The following is a 13,333-nucleotide window of genomic DNA, read 5'->3' as shown; positions in this document are numbered from 1 at the left end:
TCAAAAGTTGCTCTGCTATAATATTAGTTTATGTAAAAAGAGACAATATAAGAGGACTGTTTACACTAATGCCCACTATACTGCCTCTTGATGCACAGTAGAGTATGCACAACCCAACTTGCGTTTATGTAGTTATGAACTGTTTTCTGACACATTTCGTAAAGCAACAACAAGTGAAATCCAGCTAGCATAGTTTGAATCATTTGCCTTCATGTTCTTGCAAAGGGAATGGCCTTAAAGACAGGAACAAAAGAAAAGCACTGCCTTCAACACTACCTCAACACACATGTGCTAATACCAACAGACATACAAAGTGGTGTATAAGCAGCAATCTGACACAGTGGAGAGCTATTACAGTGTGTAGTGAAGCTGCTGGCTCTGAGGAAATGGGAGCTGATGGGGACCGAACACTGATGGGGTTCGAGAGAAAGAGTGAGGCTGAAAGAGAAGCAGAGAGAAAGAGAGGCAGAGATGTTGAGCTGCTCTCAGCATGTGGTTTCAGAAAGGCCTGCAGAGAAAAGGTCTGATCCACCCCAGTGGCTCAGGTAATACTGTACCTTTGTCCACTTGAGCATTAAATGACTCACTGCTATACAGCTTAGTTAGAGAGAAAAGGGCTCAGGAAATGGGGCTTTTCAATTTGCTCGCCGGCAGTCCTCACACTTCAGGCAACACACATACACACAATTCTGCTAATATCTCCTGCCTCTCTCCTATATAAGCCAAGCCCATCTCACAGACCGTGGATTCCAAATGAGTGGGATTCGGCCCAAGGTCAGGCTGTTAGCCTCTGATAATTAAAAGCAACCCCTCTGGAGACAGAAGAGGTTAAATGAGAGGGTTCGCTGTTTCTGCCTGGAACAACAGTATTTGCAGATCAGCCAGTTTAGCCGACACTTTCAGGCCACGTTCCTGGACACATCAGCACTCTGCTAATATGTCTCTGTGTCTCCTAAACCAGTTCAGAGCTCCACCTCTGTGTAGAAATATGTAAACTTGCAGGATAAACTGTTTATATACTGAAAAAAGTACGGTTAAAAAAGGCTAGGCTTTTTTATGGTCAAACATCTTATTAAATTCAAAGACTCTACTGTGTCTTACACTAACAGTGTCTTCAAAATTAACTAAGAAATTATTATTTTAATAATACATTTAATGAGCTTAAACAAGTGAAACTGAATTGAACAAGAAAAAGAAGAAAAGAAAAAGTACAATTAAAAAAGGTTAAGTTGTGCTTAGAAAAGTGTACAAAATGTGAATGAAACAAGACAAATTACACGTTTTCAATCTCTAAAAACAAATCTTAATAACTTACTTAATATTTTTGCCTGCCAGATGTATTTATCTTGTTCTAAATATAGCACTATACAAAATAATAAAAAAGGGTTAAGCAAAGATATTTTCTGAATATTTGTTTCTGAGATATAAAGTAATAAAACTCCAAACTGAAAACACTGGATTTATGCCTTGGGCGATGAGAGCACATACAACAGTCGAGACAACTTTAGTCTCCTGTTTTTTCTTAAAGTGAAGGGCTGACTGCTCTCTGGCAGATGCTGTGAAATACAGTGGCAGATTTAGCAAATTTTACTGCTTCTAGCTATAATGGTGCATGACTCTCTCTCCCCAACTTATTCGCACAGGCCCCAGTCTGAGCTCAATGAAACGAATCCATAAAGCCACAAAAACCCCACTGATACATTATCATACGTCACAACATAAGCACACTATACACACTATATTACATACACTAAGAGTCATACACTACATACACTTGTGTGTGTGTGTCCTCTCTCTGGATGGCCACAGCTGAGTGGTAACATGGGGAGAGGACTCCGTTACTGCCGCATGGGCAACTCTGCCATTTCAGTAGCATTAGGGCGCCCATGCCCGTTTGCCACAAGGCTTGTCCAGGCTCATTGCCCAAGGCAGGCGGGCTGACCCAGGCTGGCCCAGATGTCAGAAAGGGAAGCAGGGGTGTGCTAGTGCGCTGCGCCAATGCTTTCCAGTATGGCCAGACATCTGTCCCATCTGCTGGCGCCCAGCCTGCTCCCTCGTTCATTTCTCCCTACCCCCATTTCTACCCATTCTCCTTGGTGTTTCACTTTTCCCTCTCTTTCATTACATTGCCTCACTAACTTGAAAAGATGATTAAGGGATAGTTTCCCCAAAAATGAATGTTTTTATAATTTAACTTGTGTTTTTCAAAACCTGTATGACTTTCTTCTGTGGTACACAACAAGGAGATTAGAAAACAAAAGAATAGAAAATAGAAAAGATGCAATGAATGTGAATGGTGACTGAGGTTAACATTTGGCATAACATCTCTTTTTGTATTCTGCGGAATAAAAAAAAAAACAGCGGTTTTGTCTGTTGACAATAAATGTAATCGTGATTAATCGCATACTTTTTTTTTTTGTAGTTAATCGCGATTAATCGCAGATTTTGAAAGTGCTGAAATTTGACACTATATATACTTATTTTTCTGTCAAAATGCATTAATTTCCATCTCAAGAAAGAAAACAAATATCTTTATCACAGTATAAAGATAGAAATGCATAAATATTGCACAAATTCAAGTAAAATGAAAAGTGGAAGTTTGACTGACTGAAAGAACAAGTCCCCACATAGGTTGCATATTCATTGCAATGGGCAATACATCTTTTAAATCTCAAACTCCACAATATTAATCTCCATAATTTTATCATGGAAGCACTGTTATGTGTGTGTGTGTGTGTGTGTGTGTGTGTGTGTGTGTGTGTGTGTGTGTGTATATAAAGATATTATTTTATTTACTGAGATAACAACCTCTGCAGCTCTATCATAGCAGAGAGCGTAATGGTCAAGTAGCGTGACAGTACCGCCCATAGAATGTATATGTGACCACCGTGTTTTGCTATCTTACGCTAAGCTTGTGGGCTAAAATTGATAAAAGGGCTTTGGTGTGTTGTGTGTGTAAGTGTAATGAGGCCAGGCGGACACATTACAAAGGTTCTGCCCTTCCCAACATGTGTTTATGTGTATTAACTGTAAATTAATTAATCGCGATTCAGAAAATGTAACGCATTAAGCTTTTTTAATTCATTGCATGCTTGTTAATTCTAACAGCTCTAAAAAAGAAGTAATATGGGATTGGAACAATATGGTGGAGATTTAATGATGACTGAATAAAAAAGATTTGGGTGAACTATCCCTTTAACGGTACTATGTCTGATGTGTGTGTTCCTGTGGCTAAGCTGTGGTGCAGAGATTTTACTCTTTACAAGCATGTACAAATAACCATGTGCTGATGATATTAACCCATGTGCTTGAAGCATCTTGAGCTACAATCTTCACATCCAATCTCTCTGTCTATGTTTCTCTCCTTTTTGTTTACTTGCCTCTCTGTCCATCTGATCCTGTTTTACAATTATATGTGCCCATCCATCCATCCATCCAGATGTCCACCTATTCCTCCCATTAGCGCCTCTGCCCTGTGCTCACACCGCCTCTCTTCTTATGTCTATCTCTGCGGAGTCTGTCTCGCACAGCACGCGCCACTCCTTTCCTCCCTTCTTCTCTCTCTCCTCTCATCCTCAATCACACCAGCAGCTGTTCGCTCTCATTTCTACAGCTCAAAAGTACTCCACTTGCTAGCCATGGCAGAGAGCCCTGTTCCCTCCACACATCCGGAATGCAGAGACATGAGCATCCAAACAAAATATAACACAGTATTTCCTCATCCCTCATTTCTTCAACCCCGGCAGTTCAACTGAGAAGTTTCCTTGACCCTCGGCTATGCGTTGAAGAAACAGGGAATTTTTTTTATTCTGTCATCATTTACTCACATTTGTGTTGTTCCAAACCAGTACGGCTTTCTTTCTTTCTCAGAACACACAAAGGAGATGTTAGGCAGAATGTTATCCGCAGTCACCATTCACTTTCCATAAATTTTTTTTCATACAATGGCAACATTTCGGCTGTTCTTTTGTGCTCCAAGGAAGAAAGAATGACATTGACAAACGTTTGACAAATTTGAAACAACAAGAGGGATGTGTAAATTATGACAGAATTTTCTTATTTCATATTTGTTTAAATGTGTAAGTAATGAGAGCATCAACTGAGGCACGTTTGTTGAGGAGAAGGGCAACTGGAATATGAATTAAGTAGTCAATCAAATAAATACAGTTTAAAAATGTGACAAAGCTATGAAGAGAGGAGGAGGAAGAGCGGAGAGAAAGAATAGACAATGGAGAGGACAAAATAATAAAGAATTCATAAGGGAGATAGGAAAGGAAAGAGTAAAAGAAAGAGAGTGGGGGTCAGTAGGTCCTATTTGAGTTTACTCCCACTTTTATGTGACACGGGGGGCCCCAAATGTTTTGCTTTATCCATTGATGCTTTACTTTAGAACTGTTGAAACCCAAAAGCCTGCTTTCAATGATAAAAAAAACAGGCCTTTCTCAAGTTGAATTCAGATTTGTAAAGAACTCATGGTAAAACAATATATCAGGGAGAGAATGGCTTTAAGCAAATTGTTTTCCTCTAAGCAATTGATGTATGTTGGCAAATTAAATGCCAATTCAGACAGACAAAAAATAAATTCGAATTCTTTTGTAGAATTAGGATAATTTCTTTTAGACCATCTGGGCATACGGCTACAATCTCAACGCAATTTCCGCCTGGAGGTGAGAGGTGTCACTTCTAATAGGAAGGCAACACAGGGGGATGGAGCCATTGTTTGGAGCCTATGCCCAGCTCATCCTGAACCCTGAGAGGGTCTTAATGAAGAGAGGCACACGGTCTGGGGAATAGTTTGAGCGGCTTTCCTCTGGTGACTTTCAGACGAGGGCCAATCTGTCAGGGATGCATTGAGTGAAATTACTTGCTGTGTTGCGCTTAGTACTGACAAGCGTGTGTGTGCGTGTGCTGCTGGCCGAGATAAATTTATTGACAAGCAAATTACACTCTAAGATCGCCTGGCCGCTTTCATTTACACTCCCCCGGACCTGAGGCCTTTTGTTAGCCTGTGGACCGGTTTGGCTGATGGGGAAGAGACAGAGAGAAGAGAAAAAGAGAGAGAGAGATCCCATGGCTGTCACACTTACTGTTATGACATGGTAAAATTGCAAGCCGTAGCTTCGGCAACATTAAGACTGGCAGATCGGATGTCCCTCTTCCTGCATGAGCAAGCATGGCACTGTGGGAATTAATTCCTTTCCAATCAGAGCATTTTTAAAGGTTCATATATTTCCCCAGTCTAAACTGAGCAAATTAAGGAAAATGATACCTTGCCAGAATTGCTGACAAGTGAAGATATTCTAATTAGACAGGTGCACCCAGCCAGTGGCAGGGGGTGGGTGGGTCCACTGGCACAGGAAATGGGGATCTCATAGGTGAGGTCCCTCCCATTGAGGGGATCAGTGATGCATAAGCAGAACAAGCTCAGTGATACTGCCATTACAGATAATCACTCAGACATACCAGACGAATCCATACATACCTCTTATTAACACTGACCAAGTGCTGGCCCTCATTTATCAGACATATTTAGAAAGATTTGCTTCCTTTGATTTAAGACAGGAATTCAAAGCTTGTTATTCTTGCTCAAAAAAAAGGAATGGAGACGAAAGCAGCCACAATCACAAGCTAGCACATGCTAACTGCTGTACAAATCCTTCCATATCTCCCTTCCCCACAAAATTATAACCTCATCTGCATCCATATATTGTTCTTTTTATTTAAAACAATGTTTTGGATGCATTTGTGTCCTCTTTTGACTCGGTTGCCTGTGTAACCCCTTAGCCAGACTTTAAGGCACATAAGTGCTAACAGCATTATCATCATGTTTGGTATGAATTACATCTTCGTCCTTGTCATTTTTAATAATTTTCCGATGTGCTTTGTGCGCTCACATTCATGTGAAGTTTGGGACGCGTGGCGGAAAGGGTATGTTTGACTAGCCGGTCTTTCTTAGACTGAAGGGTAGGTAAAGTAAATAGCAATCTTCTCTGCTAAATATGTGGCAGACAGACAAACTTCAATTAATGTGAATGCAACCCATTTGTGTTTACTATATTTTCTAAAGGTCAGCCAAGTCATGGACTCGGAGACTTGATTTTAGCCCATTCCCAGGGTTCAATCTGTTAGCACAATGAATGACTGAGAGGTCTTGGTGCCTTCTAAAATATGACTATCCCAGACTCTAGATGACCTATCAGAACACTATAAATAGATGGGACAGGCTGGGTTACACCACCACCGCCTACTGCAGGAGGAAGGACATTTTTTAATAATCTGTTCTTTTTTCCCATTTGCTCGCTTTCTGTTTAGCTTGCTCGATTACAAACACACACACACACATTCTACACATGGTTTTTAATATGAATAGACTCATCCCACACCTTCAACACAAATGATTGTTCTCCCCAAAGTCACATGTTATAGCAGAGGCCTTTCCATCTCCAGCTGCAAGCATTGTTCCAACTTGCCAAGGCTCATTAATGCTGAGAGCGATAAGCTCCGAAGGACAAATTGTGCACATGTATCAGCAAGAAGAAAAGGTACGAAACGCTCTCCTAGCCTCTCTCTCCCCCGCACGTCCTCCTCCCTCTGATCGCCGCATTGTTTTGTAACATTCCCAGCTATCAGAGAGCTTAATGTCTAATTGCTATCAACTGCTTACCACTGTTGTTGACAAAACAACAACTGTCTATGAATAAAAGCAAGAAATAAATGAATCCACCGCTGGGCTGTAAGCTGTTTCGGCTTCTGCTCTCATTTATTTACACCTTCACGCCTCGTTCAAAAGAACTTGAAGGAACGTTTAAGAAGTTTCAAAGGACAGCATCAATTTTACTCAATCACTTGCTTATAAGACATCTAATCATTTATTTGATTAAACAGGAAGGAATAACGACATTAGTTTAACAGTGCTAATAAAGGCCCCTGCCTTCCCTATTAGGTCAAAGAAACTTGTTCTTCGTAAATGAAAGAAAGTAAACAGAGTGATACTTCAAGTAACAAAAATATGAGCTAGTCTTTTCAAAGCCTTTATTTCCAAAGAAACAATTAAAATGACAAGCATGAGAAGATAAGTTGGAATGAAGATATAGATCTATATTAAAGCATGTCGCCCAGAGATAGTATCTGACTGGGGTTCACAAGTACAGTTACGAGCCTGTGACTCTGAGAATTGCTCTTAGGACAGCCTGGAGGGTTTTGGAAGCTCTACCATCATCATGTTACGTTACTATACCACAAAGTTAATAAGAACACAGTGAACCAAGAAAGCATTTAAGGTGCAAGGGGCCCTACTACCTGAAATACACTTCATAAACAAAACTCCAATTTCCCTTGTAGGTGTAAGCATAAGCATGAAGACTGTGTTAAAAAAGGTTAGTAGGGTGGACCGGTGTGAGTGATTTAGCTCCAACTTGTTATTTAAAATACAGCTGGTTTGCTCACACGGTGCTCAGGGCTTGGCCTGCTGCCCGTAAATTCTTTTGTAGCTGTACATACCTGAAGCTGGAGAGGGTTAAGTCCTGAAGCGGCAGCAGCTGCCATTGTGGATGGAATGAACTGCACTGGGTAGTTATCACCTGTCGGAGAAAAAGGGAGGGGGAGATTGTGAACAATGCGCACAGGTTGAGACAATGAGCCAACCAAACGGCAGGCCAGACAAGTGCCAACACAGTTCCTGTGGGCCTGCCTGCACCCAGCCTCGGCACTCAGCCCAAACATCTGCACTCACAAAAGACTCAGCTGGTCAGAGCGGGCTTTGCACAGGAGCGTCTCTCTCTAGTTTCTCTAACATTGTTTTTTTCCCTTTCTTTCTTTCTTTCTTTCTTTCTTTCTTTCTTTCTTTCTTTCTTTCTTTTTCTACAAACTGTGCAGAGACACTTGCAGAGTCTTTTCCAGTCTGTCTATGCATTGTACATGTTTATGCAATTTTTATGCTGTTCTTCACAACTACCTGTGGTGTCTATAAAATTGACGATATATCATGTTCTATTAAAAGCTTTACATGGCTGTATACTTGTTGCACTATTGTTCTACATACCATTATGTTTTTTACAATGTAATCTGGCACAATGATATGTGTGTGAGAGAGAGAGGTGCTGAGGCCAACTTCAACAGGTTACAACAAGAGTTTTATCTAAATACAGCTTGAAAGACATTTTCATTATGAGATCAAATGTACCCAACAGAATAAAACACTATAGATACAATAGGATGATAAAAAATAGAACATAATAGGACATACACGTCAAAGGACCTATCAGCTTATGAAATGTGATTGCTTGGCATGTGAGCGAGCTGACTGGCTAACATATAACATATAACAAGTTCAAAGAACCTGTCAGCTTGCAACTTTCAGAGTTTCATGCCTGAACTAAGTCAATTGGCTTGAAAGAGAACTCACCATAGAGGCAGACATTTCACACTAATGTCTGCTATAACTGCCCTTGCGGCAATGTAGGGAATGCGATGTGTATTTGCGTTGTGTTATGTGTTATGAGAGTCTGACATATTCTGAAATGCAAAAACGCATAAAATCAAACTTGCACAGCTAGAAGCATCTGCATTTATGTTCTTGTGTAGGGCAAGTTTTGGCCTTAAGTATATGCTCTTGGCTCACAAACCTCAGGCCAGAAAGTCCAAGCCAGAGCCACCACTTCTTCTTGTAATTTCCCTGTGATAGCATCGCTTTATTAGAGAGGAACCTTGTCGAAGCAAGCTCTCTGCACAGAGACTAAGCAAGAAGGGGCAAACCTACCCAGCTCAGTCTTCTTTTCTTAAAAAATGGGCAGGCAGAAGAGGGGCTGTTGAATAAAGCTTAAAATGCTCTCTTTCATAAAGGCATTACTAGAGAGCTTCATAGTGTATTCTGTTTCAATCAGGTATCATGCTGCAAATCGAGGACAATATGGGCTGCCAACTTGGCACAGGGCCTCTTTAAGTGGAAGGACCCAAGTGTCTCACACAGAGCACTGCTGCCGCCGTCGTGGGCTGGTGCTCCATAAGAGGCAAAGGCCGCAAGGCTAATGAAAAGGTGGAGGAGAGCAGGAAGGAATGGATAGCAGAGTGCTCCTTCTGCAACCTCTTCACTTCTACTCCAGCTGATGCCAAGAGCTAAGTGTGTGGAATATTCTAACCGAGTGGGCCTCTTTGAAGTGAATGTTTTTTTTAAAGGGCTCAGTGTCTCGCTTACGGCTCTTCCTTTAGGCCGAAATCAGTGGCTCTTTTATATAAAAAAGCACATAGAACAATAACTGGCAACAATCCATCGAGGATCTATAGAGCAGCTCAACACGGAGATCATCAGTTGCTAATGCAGTGTATCAATGTCTAAACGCACACAGAATGAACATTCTCTGTGACATGAATGGCCCTCCAGGCAAGGTTCTGGAGAATCATTGTTTGTCAGCAGGGGTATCAATCAGGCATTGTGGGATCATTGCATTGCAAGGACCGTAAACATTCCAAGGGGCTGTTTGCAGCACCACGATCAGCAATACCTCTCTTCATATCCACACAGGGAGGATCACCACTATCCTCCTCAAGTCTGTTTGAGAAAAGGATGACCTGAGTCCTCTCTTTAGACCAAGAGCAAGCCATTAAGCACAGTGTGTGAGAAAGGGGATCTCTGCTGTTTCACTGCAGGGTTAGGACCATCAGCACTGGGCCTTGGCTACTTACATTGAGCCAGGCCAGGCCCCCCACGCTGGGTAGCAATGAGTTCTATCTCATCATCCATGGCAATATTTCGAGTCATGCGCGTTAACAGCAATGAGCTATTTCCTAAAATGTTCTCCTCTCTGCTGTTTCGTAAATTATGAATAATGCAGGTGCTTTACACACTGCAAGGATTCCATTACAGCTGCTGTTATTTGTACTAAAACACTTTCCATGTCAAACATATTAAAAATCAAGCTGGGGAAAAGAATCCCCTCAGGCTCTTTGTTCAACCTGTCATGCCTTTGTAGTTCCAAAATAGCTGACTTTATGTTCCATCGTTTACCTTTTTAGTTAATTTATTAGCTGCACTACCACACCCAGTAATATTCTGCTGACTTGTGATCCCTCACCCCCCACCCCCAGTCGCACTGTCTCGATATTTTGCTCTTTTTTTATTTTTGTCTTTTTATGAGGTGTATCAAACATGTGTGCTCAAGGCATAGTTTAAAGACAAAAGGAAACCAGGGCTTTCCCTACTTGAGCTGCATTAATTTCTTTCTTCTTTTCAAACAAATTTTTTTTTTTTTGTCTTTATTTCTCTTCTTATTTTACTGTTCTTTTCCTTGAAATTTCCCACAGGTCTACTAATGTTTCTAAAATGTAAAGTCATCACTTGAGCGTTTTTATTTTTCTCAAAAAGCAATCAACCTATAATGCCACTGATCTGCCACGATCCTGAGAGGCAGGACGTTGCTTTGAAATGTTTAATTACAGAAAATAAGAGTGTCACATCCCTAAATCTCAAAACAATGACTGGATATGAGGTTGAGGAATACTAGCCCGGCAGTGAGTCAGACTGCATGTTGCAGAGATGTTCTACAAATTTGATTTTTAAATTTAGAATGCTTGCATGAGGAGCGATTTGTTTTCACAAAAATGAAAAGAACGACATGCCAGGACAAGTATGACAGCAATCACCAGAGGCCCTTCCACCTCGAAAAGGGGAAACGCTCACTAAGTGTCACCTTACTCTTCTAAAATTAAAAAGTATACAGAAATGACCAGGGGCAAGGGACACATTATGATAAATTGTTTAAGGTATAGTTCACCCAACAATAACAATTCTGTCATCGTTCACTCACCCTCATGTTGTTTCAAATCTGTATGACTTTCTTTCTTCCATGGAACACAAAAGAATAAGTTTGGCTAAAAGTTATCCTCAGTCTCCATTCACTTTAATGGCATCTATTTGTTTTCCCATACAATGAAAGGGAATAGTGACAAGGACTGCCATTACGCCAAACATCTCTCTTTGTGTTTCATTGAAGAGAAAAAGTCATACAGGTTTGAAACCACATGTGGATAAATAAATTATGACAGAAATTTCATTTTTGGGTGAACTACTCCTTTTATGTAGTTCATTATATCCAGCCGTCATTATTGAACAACATTTTGATTAGTATCTACAAACCTGTGACACTGACACGTCCCTTCCAAAGGTGACAGTTCTAAGTGTGCATATATTGGAAGACTGGAATATTAAGCATTGTACAGGGGCATGGAGAGTGTTGTAAAAATTCCTCTGCATTTTTGTGGTCCATGAATTTGAGCGCCTTTCATGCTGACAGTGTTTATATTCCAGCCCTCATTCACACCATCCATTGTTCTGCCGGCTCGAAATGCCTCAAACTCTGCTAATATTGGCTGCTTCACTGAGGTGATACACTTAACAATGTTCAGAATTAATTGCCTTTATCCAAAGGGGTGTGTATTGTGGACTCTTTAAAAACAATACATTTGCCAGTGAACCCAAAGAAATGAAAAAAATAAAATAAAATGCTGAGGAAAAGTGAAAGACATGAAAACCATGAGGAGGATAAAGAGAGTTAAGAATAGGGGGCAGTGAGCTAAGGCTTTCCCTCTGAGGTATGATGAGTGAATGATGGTCAATTTCCACCAACTTAGATAACTAGCAATGGATGGATGGACAGACAGGTGGACAATGGATGGATGGATGGATGGATAGATAGATAAAATCTGAAGTGTGTGTTCTTACCTGGCTTATAGGACATGCCTGGGGGAAAAAGGAAGCCCTGCTGGGCTGCCGCAGCTGCTGCTAGAGTGCGCTGGTCGTGTGGAAAAATGGGGATCATGAGCGGAGGCATGTGACCCTGGACCTGCTGAACACAGAGCGAGAAGAGATCACACAGGAGTCTAACACAGGCTGACAGCAGTGCTCATACTCTGCCCCAAGTCCACCCTGCACACGCTCAACAAATACCTACACTTAATACTCGCCAATCGCACTTAAGCACTTCAAAGAAATCATCACACACACGTATACACACTAGGGTGATGTACAGAATCTTGTCTCCCTACAAGAGTGTTTATTCATACTGTATTTATATTATGATGGAAAGGCCCAATTCATTCTTTTGAGGTGATTGCGGTCTTTAAGATAATATGATAAAACCAGATGAGATTTTCCTGTGCTGACCATTTTTAAAATACACACACACACACACAGAGACGTTGTCTTTTGTTGTCAGGCTGACATTCCTTGCAAAGCTTAATCATGAGACTCGCTGTGTGGAATCTAAGAGGCTTTACAGTGCGTTCGGTTGGGGGATGCACAAATTTGATTCTTCAGATTGTTCTTAAAAAACATAAACCTTCCTCTTTTCAGACCAACAGGTGAGATTTTCTTCATCAAGTGTGCGCACCACATCACGCTGACGAACTATAAAAACAGCGTATCCTCACAGATAAACAGCATTTGTCTTATGGTCTTGTAAGATAATTTATATAGATGATAAATGCCGATGGTAAGCCAGTAATTTACTGCACCTGCTTTCAGCTGTGAAAATGATGGAAAAGCTGGTGTATTTGTAATATTTCACCAGTCATTGCATGTGGTGCCTGTTTTAATGCTTTCAACCACGTTCATCTTCATTCCTCCTTTATTGCAAAATATAAATACCTGTATTGATGTGCATAATGTCAGCTTTAGCCCTATGCATGTGTGTGAGTGGATTATGTCTCCAGGAAAGAGAGTAAGAGTAAAAACAGATACACAGAAATAGAGACAAACAAAAAGGGAGTCTGTGTGTTTTAGGGATCTGAGCAACTTCCCATAGAAGTCTAAAAACACGTGTGTGGAGTGCTGGCTGGGCCCAATGTTGCTGTAATTCTCTGCTTCCTGCCTGTGGGTAATAGGCTGCAGTGCTGCTACTGTGGGCCAGGATAGAGTTAATGCCCACCTCTGAGGTTAATAAAGGTCAGCCCCCCCAAAATAAACACATTATAGAATTTTTCTCCATTCATCCCTCTTTAAAATGAGCCTGCAATAAATACCCGTTTGGATGCAATTACTGCTGCAGCATTGGGGCATGAAATCAATGTGCTCTGAGCAACCACTTTCAACTCTGCATTTCTCCCTGAGGTTTTACACTGCTTTCGTCTTTCAAACACCTAACGCTACAGCTCGTTCAGTAGGGCCTGTTCCCCAGGTGCTAAACAAGTGTTCAGGTCCACATCATTGATTTGGACGAGTGAGTTCTTCTAAGCAAAAAAATAAAAAATATCCTGCACTTTTCCGTTTATGGAGCTATGCACTTTAAAATAGTGCATCTACAGAGTTAACACGGAGCCGCACCATGACCCACATACATAA

General features: G+C 41.0%; 1 protein-coding gene across 10 annotated transcripts in view; it reads right to left on the bottom strand.

The window, feature by feature from the left end:
* LOC127655298 (transcription factor SOX-6-like) overlaps positions 1-13,333 on the bottom strand; it is a 184,305-nt gene that overhangs the window by 37,278 nt on the left and 133,694 nt on the right. For 8 of the 10 annotated variants that reach the window (XM_052143064.1, XM_052143083.1, XM_052143091.1 and 5 more), the window contains 2 exons: positions 11,717-11,840; positions 7,501-7,580 (listed from right to left, as the gene is read on the bottom strand). In XM_052143064.1, coding sequence (XP_051999024.1) covers positions 7,501-7,580; positions 11,717-11,840 — 204 coding nt within the window. The remainder of the gene's footprint in view (positions 1-7,500; positions 7,581-11,716; positions 11,841-13,333) is intronic. The other 2 variants (XM_052143039.1, XM_052143108.1) reach the window with 1 other exon arrangement.

The sequence above is a fragment of the Xyrauchen texanus genome, chromosome 2 (assembly GCF_025860055.1).
Source record: "Xyrauchen texanus isolate HMW12.3.18 chromosome 2, RBS_HiC_50CHRs, whole genome shotgun sequence".
NCBI lineage: Eukaryota > Metazoa > Chordata > Actinopteri > Cypriniformes > Catostomidae > Xyrauchen > Xyrauchen texanus.
This window is presented reverse-complemented; position numbering and strand designations above follow the sequence as displayed.